General features: G+C 32.1%; 1 protein-coding gene across 2 annotated transcripts; it reads right to left on the bottom strand.

The window, feature by feature from the left end:
- Positions 1–3,098: 3,098 nt before the first annotated feature.
- Positions 3,099–17,443, bottom strand: LOC142220924 (uncharacterized). 2 transcript variants are annotated; one of them, XM_075290348.1, is made up of 2 exons: positions 17,239–17,443; positions 3,099–3,691 (listed from the first exon to the last, which is right to left on the bottom strand). In XM_075290348.1, the coding sequence occupies exons 1-2, from the start codon at positions 17,410–17,412 to the stop codon at positions 3,161–3,163; spliced, it is 705 nt and encodes a 234-aa protein (XP_075146463.1). In that variant the 5' UTR covers positions 17,413–17,443; the 3' UTR covers positions 3,099–3,160. The 2 variants fall into 2 exon arrangements, with proteins under 2 accessions (XP_075146463.1, XP_075146464.1); XM_075290349.1 differs by lacking the exon at positions 17,239–17,443 and adding an exon at positions 9,093–9,292.
- Between the last annotated feature and the right edge of the window lie 1,077 nt (positions 17,444–18,520).

Here is an 18,520-nt window from a genome sequence, read left to right as displayed (position 1 = left end):
GTGTAAATACTAAATACAAATTGAAACATACAATATTAATAAAGGTATGTAAAAGTAGCGAATTTATAATTATTATAAAATAAATAAATATAATCTAAAGAAATATAAATATATACGATATTTTGTGCAAATTTAAATGTGAATTTCACAAGTGAACATTCGAAATAATTTCATGACATTTCAATTTTATTTAATATTCGCTCAAGTTGTGCTAATAAAATTTGAGTTGTATTTTTTTCTTCCTATTTTTTTGTAAAGTTAATATAATTTATCACAAAACATTGAAATAAATTTATTAATCTATACGTGCAAGCATATTTTAGTTATTCTCAGAATATATTTGAGTTTACAAGAAAGAACATAAATAAAAAATGCACTTTATCAATATACAGGCAAAAATAGAAAGAATTCTTTAACAAATCCATCATCATATACAAATTAAGCAGTAAATCTCTAATTTCAATAAACAATTAATTATGAAATAAATAAATAACAACAATAGAATAATGATTAATTTCTATAGAAACGACAACAAGAACAATGTAAACAATAGTTTATACACGAAAAAAAAGAGTACATACTTTCATACTTAAAAATAAAATAATTAAATTACAAAAATATGTGCAACCAGATATAAAACAAAGACAAAACAAATAAATATATATACAAATACATACGAGAAATTTGTTTAAATTTTTACGAAGAGTGCAAGTCAGTAGTGGTGCCACGGTTGCCACAGTTGGTAGAATTCCACCAAAAATGATAGATTTTTTACTGTTTCGTAGATAGGTAGAATTCTTGATGTTTTAGTAGATTTATTATTAAATATTCCTCTCTAACTAAGAGATTCCTCAAAAATTTTCTAGAAATAAAAGTTTTACAAAATTTTCTATAAATTCAATATCTGTAAAAAAATTTAATTTTCGTGCAAAGTCATATTTTCAAATATACAAAATTTTCTAAAGAAATAAAATTTTGACAAAATGTTCTATAGAAATACAAATTTGACAAAATTTGCTATAAACTCAATAAATGTAAAAAAATTAATTTCGTGTTGAGGTGGGTACTATGTTCCGTTTTCGAGTTGGAAATCACTTTATTTTTGCGATTACTTTTCCTGAAATAATCAAAATTAATAAAATTTTTACAAAATTTTTAATAGAAATAAAATGTTGACTAAATTTTCTATAAATTCAATATCTTTAAAAAAATTAATTTTCGTGCAAAGTCATATCTTCAAATATACAAAATTTTCTATAGAAATACAATTTTGAACAAATTTTCTATAGAAATAAAATTTTGACCAAATTTTCTATAAGAATAAAATTTTGACAAAATTTTCTATAGAGACTAAAATCACGTTTTTTCTAAAGAAATCATATTTTGACAAAATGTTCTATTGAAATAAATTTTAAATTTTGAGAAAATTAGAGTTTTATTCCAATAAAATTTTGAGAAAATTTTCTATAGTAATGAAATTTGATAATATTTTCAAAAAAAAAATTGACAAATTTGTTCAAGAAGTTAACATTTTGAGAAAATTTTCGATAGAAATAAGATTTTGAAAAAATTTTCGATAGAAATAAAATTTTGACAAAATTTGCTATAAACTCAAAAAATGTAAAAAAATTAATTTCGTGTTGAGGTGGGTACTATGTTCCGTTTTCGAGTTGGAAATCACTTTATTTTTGCGATTACTCTTCCAGAAATAATCAAAATTATATGTTAAATGAAAACAAACATATTTCTATAGAAAATTTTCTCAAAATTTTATTTCTATCGAAATTTTTTTCAAAATCTTATTTCTATCGAAAATTTTCTCAAAATGTTAACTTCTTGAACAATTTGTCAATTTTTTTTTTGAAAATATTATCAAATTTCATTACTATAGAAAATTTTCTCAAAATTTTATTGGTATAAAACTCTAATTTTCTCAAAATTTAAAATTTATTTCAATAGAACATTTTGTCAAAATATGATTTCTTTAGAAAAAACGTGATATTAGTCCTGACAAATTCAGATCAAAATAAATGGCTACTGTGAACACGGTTGCTCTATAAAAAATTTTGTCAAAATGTTATCTCTATAGAAAATTTTGTCAAAATTGTATCTCAATAGAAAATTTTGTCAAAATTTTATCTCTATAGAAAATTTTGTCAAAATGTTATCTTTATAGAAAATTTTCTCAAAATTTTATCTCTATAGAAAATTTTGTCAAAATTGTATCTCTATAGAAAGTTTTGTCAAAATTTTATCTCTATAAAAAATTTTGTCAAAATTTTATCTCTATAGAAAATTTTCTCAAAATTTTATCTCCATAGAAAATTTTGTCAAAATTTTAACTCTATAGAAAATTTTGTCAAAATGTCATCTTTATAGAAAATTTTCTCAAAATGTTATCTCTATAGAAAATTTTGTCAAAATTTTATCTCTATAGAAAATTTTCTCAAAATTTTGACTCTATAGAAAATTTTCTCAAAATTTTTTCTCTATAGAAAATTTTGCCAAAATTTTATCTCTATATAGAAAATTTTGTCTCTATAAAAAATTTTGTCAAAATTTTATCTCTATAGAAATTTTTGTCAAAATTTTATCTCTATAGAAAATTTTGTCAAAATTGTATCTCTATAGAAAATTTTGTCAAAATTTTATCTCTATAGAAAATTGTGTCCAAATTTTATCTATATAGAAAATGTTGTCCAAATTTTATCTCTATAGAAAATTTTGTCAAAATGTTATCTCTATAGAAAATTTTGTCAAAATTTTATCTTTATAGAAAATTTCGTCAAAATTTTATCTCTATAAAAAATTTTGTCAAAATTTTATCTCTATAGAAAATTTTCTCAAAATTTTATCTCTATAGAACATTTTCTCAAAATTTTATCTCTATAGAAAATTTTGCCAAAATTTTATCTATATAGAAAATTTTGTCAAAATTTTATTTCTATAGAAAATTTTGTCAAAATTTTATTTCTATCAAAAATTGTGGAACCTCTTAAAATGAGAAAAAAAGTCTTTTGTTTTACCAAGAACAATTTCTGATGCCTATTTCTGAGAGCCAAACAAAAAAAAAAATAAATCGAATAAAAAGTCTAATATTCTCGGTGTAACAAAATTTATTTACAATAAATAAATCAACAAAAAAGTATCTGCCTTCCATTTAAACATCAGGAATTGCTTCATACACAGTTTCGGCTGCACTCATTTTCTTCGAATTTGGAGCCACAATGCGTATGTCGGCACATGATTTAAACATCTCCTGATTGCCACAACCCATAGCACCTACTCCATTCTCACAAACGCCCCAATTATTTCCAGCCGTATATGTAGCGCGCAATACACAATGATTGCAACTTAGTCCGCTGGGTAATACTACAGTGGTGTCAATCAGACCGATTGTATTACCAACATAGAACTTATCACTGCCATCGGCAAACTTTAATGTATACTTGGCAAAACATTCTTCTGATTCCTCTTTGAATTCATCCAAATCACAGAGATTATACGACAGATGTCCCATATGATTGGCCGTAATTTTGAATCCAATGACAGCGGTATAGGTATCTTCAAAGGTTTGAACAATAACTCCATTTCCACCATATTTTCCACCTAATTCGTTGTCACGGGGTGTTGGTTGAGCATAATCATCACCACACAAACCACATTTTCCTCCATTTGGGCCATATTGAACCTAATGGATTGCAAAAATAGAATTATATTATAAAGATGTTCATTAATTGTGTGAGTAGTAAAAATTTCGCTAGAGATTCGTAACGGGCATAAACTCTGTCCAAAAGTCTGTCCAAATATTCTACCGGATTGTTTGTTGTTGTCAACAACTCTGTTTACAGTATACCCGTGACAAAGGCTTCCTTTACCTCATTTGCCATTCGCCACTTGTTTTTGATCGAGGTCGGGATGTTGGAGAATACCGGACCTTGGTTCTGTCCGTTCCGACGGTATCAAATTCTCGTACCTCATTACAAAAAAATTATGTGGGATAGATATCAGATCTGGGTCCGCCGAGATGGAGACATGATGTGTGTATCACTCTCCCGGTTGGACGCTGCCGGCTCCCGTACAAAGATTTGCTCCATTGAGTTTGCGACCATAACTTGTCTAAGAAACTTTAATGTCCACCACCAACTATGGCATTATCTCCTAGTCAACTACGATGACAAGCTGATGACGGTCTGCACCGTGAACCAAATTTATGAGTGAATGCGGCATCTCGCCATTACTTACTTTAGATTAACCATCGACCGGCCTTTCGATTTTATAACCTTTAAATGCCGGACATATATAAATAAGAGGGTGCGGAGACTGCACTAACTGAGAAATGTTTCAATTAATATATTGATAAAATTAACTTGTTAATCAATATAGAAGCATTGAGTTAGTTAAGGCAATGATTGCAAATTTTTAAAATTAATTGCAATAAACATCAATTAAATGTTTAATTGAATCAATTGAAACATTAATTGAAATTTTCAAATCAAATCAATTAATTGAATCAAATAATTTTGTTATGCCCAATTAAAACTGTGATTGATACTATCATTTTGGTGATTGAAGACATTTCAATTAAAAAATTAATTGGATCAATTCTTTTCGTGATTGAATCAGAAAAACAAAATTTTATTGTGTATTGGCATATGGAATATATAGGCAAGATGACACATATGTGATGAATGAAAATTTAGGCTACGAAAAATTTGTAATTTATGATTCCGAATATCGGAGCATGGGGGACTAAGTCACGGAAGAACTAAAAGAAAAATGATATTGGGCAGTATAAAATTATAGTGTGGAAACCAATGAATAGCAAAGAGTTCTCATGGTAGAGTATATCCCAGTACTTACTCATCAGTACTAATACTCGCCATGCCATGTCTATAGTGGCAGCCCGATACTTCAGACTCACTTAGGCCATTTAGTCCATTGTGATACCATAGGGATTGAACTTCTCTCTTATCACTGAGTGCTGACCGATTATACGTCTACCTCAATGGCAAGGGGCCTACTTTTTATAGGCGAGTACGGATCGGGTTCCACATTGCTGCGAAACCACTTGGAGAAGCTTTGAAACACTCAGAACTTTTACGATGGGTGAACTATCGTTGATAATCTTGTTGGTGTTTGGTCGAAACTGGAGTTGGACCCAGGACCATGGCGGGCATGTTAACCATTGCACCATGGAGGCTCCCTAAATGTATACAGTTTTGCGTTCTCTGGTCCAAATGCGTGTAGCTATCGGTCTTGGAACTCATTACCTCCAACAATCCAATTTATTAGCAACGTTAAAATCTCCGAGAAACCCGTTTTCAGATATTTTTCTATTTGATCTTATCTTTTTATTTTCTTGATATGAGACCATAAATTTTTAATTTTATATAATCCTTAAATTTTGTATTTTCTTAAAAATTTTTTTTTAACTTGTTTTGCTTAGTTTTTATACCCACCACCATAGGATGGGGGGGGGGCGGAATATTAACTTTGTCATTCCGTTTGTAACACATCGAAATAATGCTCTAAGACCCCATAATGTATATATATTCTAGGTCGTGGTGAAATTCTGAGTCGATCTCAGCATGTCCGTCCGTCTGTTGAAATCACGGTAACTTCCGAACGAAACAAACTATCGACTTGAAACCTGGCATAAGTAGTTGCTATAGATGTAGATCGGATGGTATTGCAAATGGGCCATATCGGACGACTTTTACACGCAAAAAATAATTCTTTCCTCCCAAACGAAATTTTAGACAAACAAAGTTCGTTTCTCATTTGCTTTTCGCTGTAAGGAAGTGTATTTGGAAGAAAAGTATATACTTTTTGTGATAAACGTTTATTCTTTTCCAGGATGTAAAAACAATTTCATAAAGACTAGCTCAAAAAAAAAAAAAAAATTATTTTCTTGCTAATTGCATTGTCCCTCACATCTTTCTCACATCCACGAGGATTTTTAGTTCTTAACACCTTTTCCTGTAATACCAACAATGTAGAAGAAATTATACGATTTTATAAATTTTAAAATTTTTTTTACCTTTCGCCTGGACGGAGAATCGAACCGCGGACCATGCACATTGTAAGCCAACACACTAACCACTGAGCTATGTACCTGTTATGGTCATCAATAGAAAAATATCCATATAAGTTATATTTATATAGCATAGCTTGCGGCGCCCACGAACCGAATAAACAAAGTTTATTTAACAGAAACAAACATTTAGTTTGGCACCGTGGAGCAGTGGTAGCTACGTCCGACTCTCATGCCAAGGGTCGTGGGTTCGATCCCTGCTTCGGCCAAAGTTTTTTTTTTTTGCTTTTGTTTTTTTTACATATATTCCAGATATATTCGGAAGATTCCGAAAAAATGTTCAACATTACATTGTACTATATTAAATTTTGAACTGTAAAATGTGTCTTATTAAAGACCTAAAGTCAGAAAAGAACAGTGTTTGATATAAACGAAATGGACTGTGTTGTTATTTCAAAAATAACTTTTTTTATTGAAAAAATAAAAATTTTGTAACAAACGAATTTTTTTGGTGATAAAAGTTTAAAATTTTCGAAGCAATTCAAAAAACTCTAACAAAAGAAAAACGTTTTCGGTACACGTTTTCCAAACGTTTTTTTTCTTTGCGTGTACGTATATCCCCCATATAAACCGATCCACAGATTTGGCTAGCGGAGCCTCTAAGAGAAGCATATTTCATCCGATCTGGCTGAAATTTGGTACATGGTGTTAGTATATGGTCTCTAACAACCATGCAATAATTGATCCATATCGGTCCATAATTATGTATAGCCCCCATATAAACCGATCCCCAGATTTGGCTTGCGGAGCCAATTGGAGGAGCAAAATTCATCCGATCCTGTTGAAATTTGGTACGTGGTGTTAGTATATGGTCTCTAACAACTATGCAAAAATTGGTACATATCGGTCCATAATTATGTATAGCCCCCATATAAACCGATCCCCAGATTTGACCTCCGGAGCCTCTTAGAGGAGCAAAATTCATCCGATCCGGTTGAAATTTGATACGTGGTGTTAGTATATGGTTTGTAACAACCATGCAAAAATTGGTACATATCGGTCCATAATTATGTATAGCCCCCATATAAACCGATCCCCAGATTTGGCTTGCGGAGCCAATTGGAGGAGCAAAATTCATCCGATCCTGTTGAAATTTGATACGTGGTGTTAGTATATGGTCTCTTACAACCATGCAAAAATTGATCCATATCAGTCCATAATTATGTATAGCCCCCATATAAACCGATCCCCAGATTTGACCTCCGGAGCCTCTTAGAGGAGCAAAATTCATCCGATCCGGTTGAAGTTTGATACGTGGTGTTAGTATATGGTTTGTAACAACCATGCAAAGATTGGTCCATATCGGTCCATAATTATATATAGCCCCCATATAAATCTATCCCCATATTTGACCTCCGGAACCTCTTGCAGGAGCAAATGAAATTTGGTACATTGCGCTAGTATATGGCCGCTAACAGTCATGCAAAAATGTTTCCATATCGGTCTATAGTTATATATAGCCGATCGCCAATCACACAAAAATTGGTCCATATTGCCCAAAATAATCTACCAAAATTTTACTTCTATAGAAAATTTTGTCAAAATTTTGTTTCTATGGAAAATTTTGTCAAAATTTTATTTCTATAGAAAATTTTGTCAAAATTTTGTTTCTATGGAAAATTTTGTCAAAATTTTATTTCCATTGAAAATTTTGTCAAAATTTTATTTCCATTGAAAATTTTGTCAAAATTTTATTTCTATAAAAAATTTTATCAAAAATTTATTTCTATGGAAAATTTTGTCAAACTGAATAATATACGGATTTAATCGGTCTTTTTTAATTTAAAATATACCCCGTATGGACTAAATTACAATTTAGAAGACGGTGTTTAAAAGTTTTAAGATACCTGGCCATCGGCAAGTGTTACCACAACCCAAGTAATTCGATTGTGGATGACAGTCTTTAGTAGAAGTTTCTACGCAATCCATGGTGGAGGGTTCATAAGATTCGGTCTGGCCGAACTTACGGCCGTATATACTTGTTTTATTTTCTCTTTTCATATTGATTTTTATAAGTTTGCTTTTTATTATCATTATTATCATTAACTAATTATAAGATTATTTATATCTTATTGTATGTGCAACTCAAAAAGTCAATAAATAAAAATAAGATTCAAAGAATGTCAGAGAATGTCAGAGAATATCTGCCTTTCCTGTATCAGGAGGCTTTATCCGATATTTGTTTTTTTTTTTTTTTGATTTAGTAAAAAATGTTGGGAATTTTTCCCTTTTATGTTTTATTTAGCTAGTTGGACCTAAATTCATTGATGTAAAGAAGAAAACCTTTTTACATTTTTATCCCAACGTTTCGTCAATACTTGTTGACTTCTTCTTTTGTAATACTATAATAATCGCGAAAATTTTATAGTTTTCTTCTTGACATGACTGCCTGATACATTATATCACTTAAACTTTTTCCTACACAGAAAAAAAATCCGTAGTTAAACTAACGCTAAATTTAACTTATTTTTATTGGAAAAACTTTATTTGCTTGTAGTTAAATTTTATTATTTTTATCGAAATTTTCCATAGCTTAATGAAATCTTACTTTTTTTAAGTATGTCTCAAAAAATTTATGAGCTAAACGTGAGTATTAAGTTCAATGACCGTACACATAAGTTCAATATGAACTAAAACAAATGAAATTTTTCGTACGATTCCCAAAAATAGTAAGAATGAACTACTTTATGGTTAAAATGGTCATGATTTGGCACCAATGATTTTCTTCTTTACTTTTAGTTAATTTTTTCTTCTATTTATGAGATGATGTAATTTCGTGAACTGCAGTTAAAAAGTACAACAGGCATTAAAATTTCCTGGTTTTAACAACGCTTTGTGGAAATCTCAAAATGTGGAGTAAAATTTAGTTCAATTTTCGTACGTGGTAGTTCATTCTTCCTATAAAACAGTTCACTTTTTTTTCGGTGTATATAAACCACCAATCACAGATATTGGTAATGCAAGAAAAGTCAATATTTTAAATATTTATACGTACACCAAATCCTCCACAATAGTTTGCATTGTCATTATAATTTATTAGAGCTGAGGAGTCGAAACGCCAACGCGAGGATCTTCCCGGAGGACTTAACATCATTCCATGTCCCAATGTATATTCGAAATGAATTACGTTTATAACAGCTATGATTATTATTGTGATAAAGAACTTCATGGCAACTTATTATGTACTTTCTTTGATACAATTACTAATGATACAGATTGCAAAAATTTTCTTTCTTTTATACTACCCTGTTGCGTTGTTTCCTTTAATGTTTCCTCATAAAAATCTTTATCTTCATATTGGGACGTTTCACCAAATTAAATGTTGGAGAGGTTGAGAGATATAAAAGTCAATAGCATATTAAGAGCATATGTTTGCTGTTGAAGCATTTTGCTGGAATTGTAAACAAAATATTAGCAGTTAAGACTGCTTTGTCATTTCAACCAGGATTACACAAGTCGAAAATTTTCCTAAGAAGTTTCCGAACTGCCCTCGTATTGATGTAGGTCGGATGTTATTGCAAATGGGCCATATCGGACCACTTTTACGTATAGGCCCCATATAAACCGACCCCCAGATTTGGCTTGCGGAGCCAATTGGAGGAGCAAAATTCATCCGATCCGTTTGAAATTTGGTACGTGGTGTTAGTATATGGTCTCTAACAACCATGCAAAAATTGATCCATATCGGTCCATAATTATATATAGCCCCCATATAAACCGATTCCCAGGCTTTCGGAGCCTCTTGGAGGAGCAAATTTCATCCGATCCGGTTGAAATTTGGTACGTTGTGTTAGTATATGGTATATAACAACCACGCAAAAATTTATCCATATATTAGCAGTTAAGACTGGTTTGTCTTTTTAACCAGGATTACACAAGTCGAAAATCTTCCTTTTCTACTTTTTGTAATCTTCAAATTCGATTAATCGATTTTTGATATCTTGGAAAACCGACTAATACTATTATGAAACGATGTAATTTTTATGGTCCATGAAAGGAATAGGTTTATTCCTAAATACTGGACATAGGCATGTGTAAATTTAATAAAAACAAGTAACGAAAGTCCTAAAGTCGGGCGAGGCCGACTATATTATACCCTCCACATTTTCGATACTATATCAAAACCGTCAAATGTGTTATGTGTTATACATAAATCTGAATGTTCCCATATACATATGTTTAAATCTGACCCGATCTGGGCAAAAATTTGTTGGACTTCTATAAAATCTATAGACCTAAAATTTTAGTCGGCTAATGCCCAGGGGTGGAACACAATGTTAGTAAAAAACAAGTAAGGAAAGTCTAAAGTCGGACGGGGCCGACTATATTATACCCTTCACCACTTTGTAGATCTAAATTTTCGATACCATATCACATCCGTCAAATGCGTTGGGTGCTATATATAAAGGTTTGTCCCAAATACAAACATTTAAATATCACTCGATTTGGACAAAATTTGATAGACTTTTACAAAATCTATAGACTCAAAATTTAAGTTGGCTAATGCACTAGGGTGGAACACAATTTTAGTAAAAAAATATGGGAAACATTTAAATCTGAATAAATTTTAAGGAAACTTCGCAAAAGTTTATTTATGATTTATCGCTCGATATATATTTATTAGAAGTTTAGGAAAATTAGAGTCATTTTTACAACTTTTCAACTAAGCAGTGGCGATTTTACAAGGAACATTTTTGTATTTTGACCATTTTTGTCGAAATCAGAAAAACATATATATGGGAGCTATATCTCAATCTGAACCGATGTCAACCAAATTTGGCACGCATAGCTACAATGCTAATTCTACTCCCTGTGCAAAATTTCAACTAAATCGGAGTTAAAAATTGGCCTCTGTGGTCATATGAGTGTAAATCGCGCAAAAGCTATATATGGGAGCTATATCTAAAACTGAACCGATTTCAACCAAATTTGACACGCATAGCTAAAATGCTAATTCTACTCCCTGTGCAAAATTTCAAATAAATCGGAGCAAAAAATTAGCCTCTGTGGTCATATGAGTGTAAATCGGGCGAAAGCTATATATGGGAGCTATATCTAAATCTGAACCGATTTCAACCAAATTTGACACACATAGCTACAATGCTAATTCTACTCCCTGTGCAAAATTTCAACTATATCGGAGCAAAAAATTGGCCTCTGTGGGCAAATGAGTGTAAATCGGGCGAAAGCTATATATGGGAGCTATATCTAAATCTGAACCGATTTGGATGCTATTTTACAAGTTTTTCGAGACTCATAAAATATTGGGATGCACGGAATTTGAGGAAGATCGGTTGATATGCACGCCAATTATGACCAGATCGGTGGGAAATATATATGGCAGCTATATCTAAATCTGAACCGATTTTTTCCAAAATCAATAGGGATCGTCTTTGAGCCGAAACAGGACCCCATACCAAATTTTAGGACAATCGGACTAAAACTGCGAGCTGTACTTTGCACACAAAAATACATCAACAGACAGACAGACAGACGGACAGACAGACAGACGGACAGACAGACAGACGGACATCGCTAAATCGACTCAGAATTTAATTCTAAGACGATCGGTATACTAAACGATGGGTCTCAGACTTTTCCTTCTTGGCGTTACATACAAATGCACAAACTTATTATACCCTGTACCACAGTAGTGGTGAAGGGTATAAATATGGAAAACATTTAAATCTGAACCAATTTTGAGACAATTTCGGAAAAGTGTATTTTTAATTTATTAGTCGATAGACATGTATTAGAATTATAGGAAAATTGGAGTCATTTTTAAAAGTTTTCCACTTAGCAGTGGCGATTTTATAAGGAAAATGTGGGTAATTAGGCAATTTTTGCCCAAATCGGAAAAACATATGTATGGAAGATATATCTAAATCTGAACCGACTTCAACCAAATTTGGTATGCATAAAGGGTGATGCGGTCAAAATTTGGTCAATATAAACTTGACGTATTTCTTTCAATTTTGTATTTAAAATACCTGAACACCCCTCATTTTGAAGGTGTGTGTGTGTGTAGAATGTTGCTCCTATTTTGATTTTGGAATTCACTCTTCAGTTGTCAAAATGCCGTCCAAGCAAGAAGAGCAGCGTATCAAAATTTTGCTCGTGCATCGCGAAAATCCGAGCTACTCGCACGCAAAGCTGGCAAAATCGCTAAAAGTTGCCAAATCAACCGTTACTAATGTAATTAAAGTGTTGGGGGAACGTTTGTCGACAGCCAGGAAGTCTGGATCGGGGGGAAATCGAAAACCGGAAGCCGCTGAGACGACAAAGAGAGTTGCCGGTAGTTTCAAGCGAAACCCTAACCTCTCTCTCCGAGATGCCGCAAATAAGCTGGGTGTATCGTCTACAACCGTGCATCGAACCAAAAAACGAGCCGGACTATCGACTCACAAGAAGGTAGTGACTCCAAATCGCGATGATAAACAAAATAAAACTGTCAAAGTTCGCAAAGAAATATCTGGTTTGGCAAGCCATCTGTACCTGTGGCTTGAAAAGCAGCATTTTCATAGCTTCCGGGACTGTCAACCAAGAAATTTACGTGAAAGAGTGTTTGAATAAACGTCTGCTGCCTTTCCTGAAGAAACACGGTTGTTCCGTACTGTTTTGGCCGGATTTGGCATCTTGCCATTACGGTAAAAAGGCCATGGAGTGGTACAAGTGGACAAGAACCCTCCCAACACGCCAGAGCTCCGCCCAATTGAGAAATACTGGGCTATTTTCAAGCGGAACCTAAAGAAGACCAAAAAAACTGCTAAGGACGAGCAGCAGTTTAAGGCAAACTGGCTTTCTGCGGGAAGAAGGTGGACAAGGTGGCGGTACAAAATCTGATGGCAGGTGTCAAGCGTGAGGCCCGGCAATTCAGATCTGGAAATGCGAAAGCCTAACTGAATATTTTTCCTGAATTTTATACTAATTGAACTTGAAAAAGAAATTTAATTTGATTTTTTAAATAAACGATTTCACCGATTTACACGCGTTTTCCCTTGACCAAATTTTGACCGTTTCACCCTTTATTTACAATTTTAATTCTAATCTCTGTGCAGAAGTTCATGTAAATTGAATTACAACTTTGACCTCTGTGATCATATTACGCAAAATCGGACGAAAGATATATATGGGAGATATACCTAAATCTGAGCCCATTTCAACCAAAATCAGCATGCACATCATAAGCCTTAAATCAACTCCCTGTGCAAAGTTTCAAGTAAATCGGAATAGAACTTTGGTCTCTGTGGTGATATATGTCTAAATCGGGCGAAAGATATATATGGGAGCTATATCTAAATCTGAACAGATTTCAATAAAATTTCGTACACTTGACTACACGATCAAGTGTTATGTTTTTGCAAGATTTCAAGAAAATCAGGATAAAACTCTGGCTTCTGAGCCCATATAAGTGCATATCGGGCGAAATATATACATGGGAGCTATATCTAAATCTGAACTGATATCTTCCAAAATCAATAGGGTTCTATTCTGACCCAAAACAGAAACTAGTGCCAAATTTGAAGTCGATTGGACTAAAATTGCGACCTAGACTTTGATCACAAAAAATGTGTTCACAGACGGACATGGCTAGCTCGACTCAGGGACAGGCCCTGAGCAATATGTTATTGCCAAAGACACCATGTGTCTATCTCATCTCCTTCTAGGTGTTGCAAACACATACACCAACTTATAATACCCTATTCCACAGTATGGCGCAAGGTATAAAAACAAGTAAATACGGACTTAAGTTCAGCCCGGCCGAATCTTAAATACCCACCACAGTGAATCAAATAATACAGTCAAACTTCTCTACAGTGAAGTTCTATACACTGAAGCTCTCTCTCTCGCTCTATAATGAAAAAAATTCAAAAACACTGTTTTTTCCTTCCCATTTTCTTGTATTCTGATATAATTTCTGTATAAGTTTCTATATAATGAAGTAATTTTCCAGCCCCGTCAGTATTCATTATAGGGAAGTTCGACTGTATAATTGTTTTCTTTGAAAACTGTTCGTCGGGTTACTGGAAAATATACAGAATTTCAAGAGTATGCCAACATGGAAATCGGGAGACTTAACACATGGGGGCTATACTAAAACACCGGACCGATTTACACCCTATTCGCTACACCTATTTATGGACCTAAAATACCTCTAAATTTTTAGTTTCAAGCAAATGGGATAAAAATTGCGGTGTCTAGAAGCACAATTAATCAAATTGGAAGATCGGTCTATATGGGGACTTTACAAAATGTGAATCGATACGCCCCATATTTGGCTTACTTATGTGTGGATCCAAAATACCTCTAGATTTTGAATTTCAGACAAATCGAATAAAACTTGGGATGTCTGGACGTTCAAGAGATCAAATCGGGATATCGGTCTATACGAGGAAAATACCGAAAAATGGACCGGTACACACCATTTTCGACACACTTATGTGTGGACCTAAGATACGATAAATACGACAAATCGGATAAAAATTGTCGTTTCTAGAAGCCTAAGAAGTCAAATCAGGAGATCAGGCTATATGGGGCCTATACCAAACCATGGATCGATACACACCATATTCGGTATACTTGTTTATGGCCCCAAAATACCTGGAAAGTTTTTAATTTCAGGCAAATCGGATAAAATTGCAGTGTCTAGAAGACCTAGAAATCAAATCAGAAGATCGGGGGCAGTGTCGAGAAGACCTAGAAATCAAATCAGAAGATCGGGGGCTCTATCAAAATGTTGCCCAAATCATACCATATTCGGCATTCTTATTTATGCACCCAAACTACCTTTAGATGTGAAATTCAGGCAAATCGGATAAAACTTGTTTAGAAGCACAAGACCCCAAATTGGGGGGGGGGTCGGTTAGTATGGGGGGGCTATATCAAAATCTGAACCGATATAGCCCATCAACGAACTTAACCAGCACCGAAAAAAAAATATTTACGTAATATTAAAGATTACGCAACCTAAATTTTAGGATGCGCAATCTACAAATTACTAAGGACAAATTTCTTTAAAATAATGAAATTTTAAATATGATAAAGTTTATAAACTTTGCTTAAAAAAAAAAAAATTTTTAATAAATTTAGGACACAAATTTTGGAAATTTGCGTCCCTCGGTTAAAGTCGTATATCTTTGAACTAAGGCCAATTTTCCTTAAAGTAAAGAAACACATTTTTTATTTTAAGAAATTGTCCTTAAATTAACTCAAATATTGAATCTTCAAATTTAAGATAAAAGCGCTTCAAATATAGGCTAATACTTATTTTGACGATTTAGCATCTTAGGTTTAAAGTTTATTTTTTTATTTGTTTGTACGTTAATAGCTTTATGAATATACCGCGAAAAGAGAATGAAAATTCGATAAATGGAATCTCTATGTTATCTTAATTTTATTGATCCTACACTCTTACAAAAAATCGCTTCTGTAACATATACTCCCAAACATATTTTGCTTCAAGCATATACATTTTTGGGTATTGCCCAAACATTTATATGTTTGATCTCTACCAATATATAATATGTTTGAAAGCATATTGGTCTAAACAATATATGTTTGGGTAGTCTAAGTTCCAAACATTTTGTATTTTTGCATCCAAATTCAATAATGTTGTCTTCCAAAAAACAATATGTTATTATGTGAACATATAATATGTTTGGAAGCATTTTGCACCCAAAAATATTATATGCTTAAAAAAAATTCTCCCAAACAATATTGTGCTCAAAATTTTATTTATTTATTTATATATTTACAATCATAATGAATTATGAAAATAAACAGGTAATATAGGTGCTAACAACATAGGTTTTCGACCTGAATGCTCAAAATTTTGTTTCTGCCCAATTGTATATTCCCCGAAATCTTTCTCACTTTCACGAGATTTTTTAGTTCTTAGCACCTTTTTCTGTAATACAAACATTGTAGAAGAAATTATTCAATTTTATGATTTTTTTTTATTTTAATTTTACCTTTTGCCGGACGGGGATTCGAACAGCGGACCACACAGTTTGTAAGGATCAAAGAAGTAGCTGATCAATTGCCCAAGGAAAAATAAAATGTTAATTTTGTAATAACAAGCAACAACCACCAACTTAATTCAATATCGCTCCCTGTTAAATAGCGCTCCAAGCTACTAAACACATATATGTTTATATGCTATTTCTAAATTAATATATGTTTGCATCCAAGCATATTATATTTACAAACATTTTATGTCCCAAACATAATATGTTCTAACATATTAACATATATGTCCCAAACATGTTATGCTAGTTTATGAACATTATATGCTTGCACTCAAAAATATTGTGTTTAAAAATTTGTGTTCCAAACATATAATGTTTATAGCCAAACATATGAAAAACAGTATTTTTCATCCATGTAGATTTAAAGCACACAGGTCGCTAAAAAATGTATTTACATTAAAGAAGCCGCATCTTTGGCTAGGAATCAATACCAAAATCCTTACGGAAAATCTTTGGATCCAAGTAAACTTTTTTGAGTGTGCCTATAAATAAAAGACGAGTTTATGCAATATTTCAGCACGATAGCTTCGGAAGTCAGCTCTGGGTATCGGCTTATATGGGTACTATATATAACTATGCACCATTTTTTGTATGGTTATTAGAGGTCATATACATACATCACGTAACAATTTTTAGTCGGATCGGTTGAAATTTGCTCTTTCAAGAGGCTCCGGAGGCCAAAGCCGGGGAGCGTACACTAACACCACGTACCAAAGTTCAGTATGATCGTATGAAATTTCACCACGACCCAGCATTTATATACTTTATGGGGCCTAAGACCAATATTTCGATGTGTTACAAACGGAATGCCAATGTTATGGTTGAGGATATAAAAAAACGATCGAGCTTAGGCCGTATATACTTGTTTTTTTTTTTTTTTGTTTTTACTCTAAACACAATATATATTGTTTTTAATTTAGTACAATTTTCAAAGACTTTTACAACACCTTGCGATAACATTTATTATTTTTTTTTTCATTGTTTGCTTTTATATGGCTCTCTTTCACCTTGTTGTTTAATCATTTATCTCACTTTTCACTGTTTTGTTTATTTAAACCACTAATCACGGATATTAGTAATAAAAATTTATATACTTTTCTAATTTCTACTTACCCCAAATCCTCCACAAAAGTTTTCATTATCATTATAATTTATTGGTGCTGTAGAGTCGAAACGCCATCGCGAAGATCTACCCGGAGGACTTAACATCATTCCATGTCCTGACGTATACTCGACAAGAATTAGATTTATTACAGCTATGGTGATTGTTGAGATAAAGAACTTCATGGTAGCTTGTTACTTTCTTTGATATAATTACAAATAAGACATTTTAGCGAAATTTCTTTATTTTATACTAGCATGTTGCGTCGTTTCTCTTATGTATCCTCATAAACATTTTTATCTTCATATTGACACATTTGACCGAATAATATAGTAAAGATATGGGTGAGAACAATAATTTGCGTAGTAAATTAAGAGTATTTGTTTACTACCAAATAAGCAGTCATTTCTCTGTTATAATGGCAAATAAAAAGGAATTCTCTTTTCTATAGCCACACGCAGCCAGAGAAGGAATATGATCACCTCAAACATGTTTCAAGAGCATAATGCAATTTTTGGGCAAATTTTAATGGTTGATTTTGTCTCCTTAATTTCAATTGGATCAGATGGAAATCAAATCTGAGCATCGGTTTATGTGGGGGATACATATAATTATGGACTGAAAGGGACCAATTCTCGCATATACTAACAACATGTACCAAATTTCAGCCGAATCGGATGATATTTGCTCTACCAGGAGGGGCTTATGCCCACGGTAGCCACAGTTGGAAAAATTCTACCAAAAATGGTAGATTTGTATCTGTTTCGTAGATTGGTAGATTTCTTCATATTTTGGTAGATTTTGCAAAGAAAGAGATACTTCAATTTTCTATAGAAATAAAATTTTGACAAAATTTCCTATAGAAATGAAATTTTGACAAAATTTCCTATAGAAATGAAATTTTGACTAAATTTCCTAAAGAAATGAAATTTTGACAAAATTTCCTATAGAAATGAAATTTTGACAAAATTTCCTATAGAAATGAAATTTTGACAAAATTTTCTTTAGAAATGAAATTTAGACAAAATTTCCTATAGAAATGAAATTTTGACAAAATTCCTATAGAAATGAAATTTTGACAAAATTTCCTATGGAAATGAAATTTTTTATAGAAATGAAATTTTGACAAAATTTTCTATGAAATAAAATTTTGACAAGTTTTTCAATAGAAATAAAATTTTGACAAAATTTCCTATAGAAATGAAATTTTGACAAAATTTCCTATAGAAATGAAATTTTGACAAAAGTTCCTATAGAAATTAAATTTTGACAAATTTCCTATGGAAATTAAAT

This window comes from Haematobia irritans, chromosome 1 (assembly GCF_050003625.1).
Source record: "Haematobia irritans isolate KBUSLIRL chromosome 1, ASM5000362v1, whole genome shotgun sequence".
Taxonomy (NCBI): domain Eukaryota; kingdom Metazoa; phylum Arthropoda; class Insecta; order Diptera; family Muscidae; genus Haematobia; species Haematobia irritans.
The sequence above is the reverse complement of the archived record's forward strand: the minus strand, read 5'-3'. Positions and strand labels throughout refer to the sequence as shown.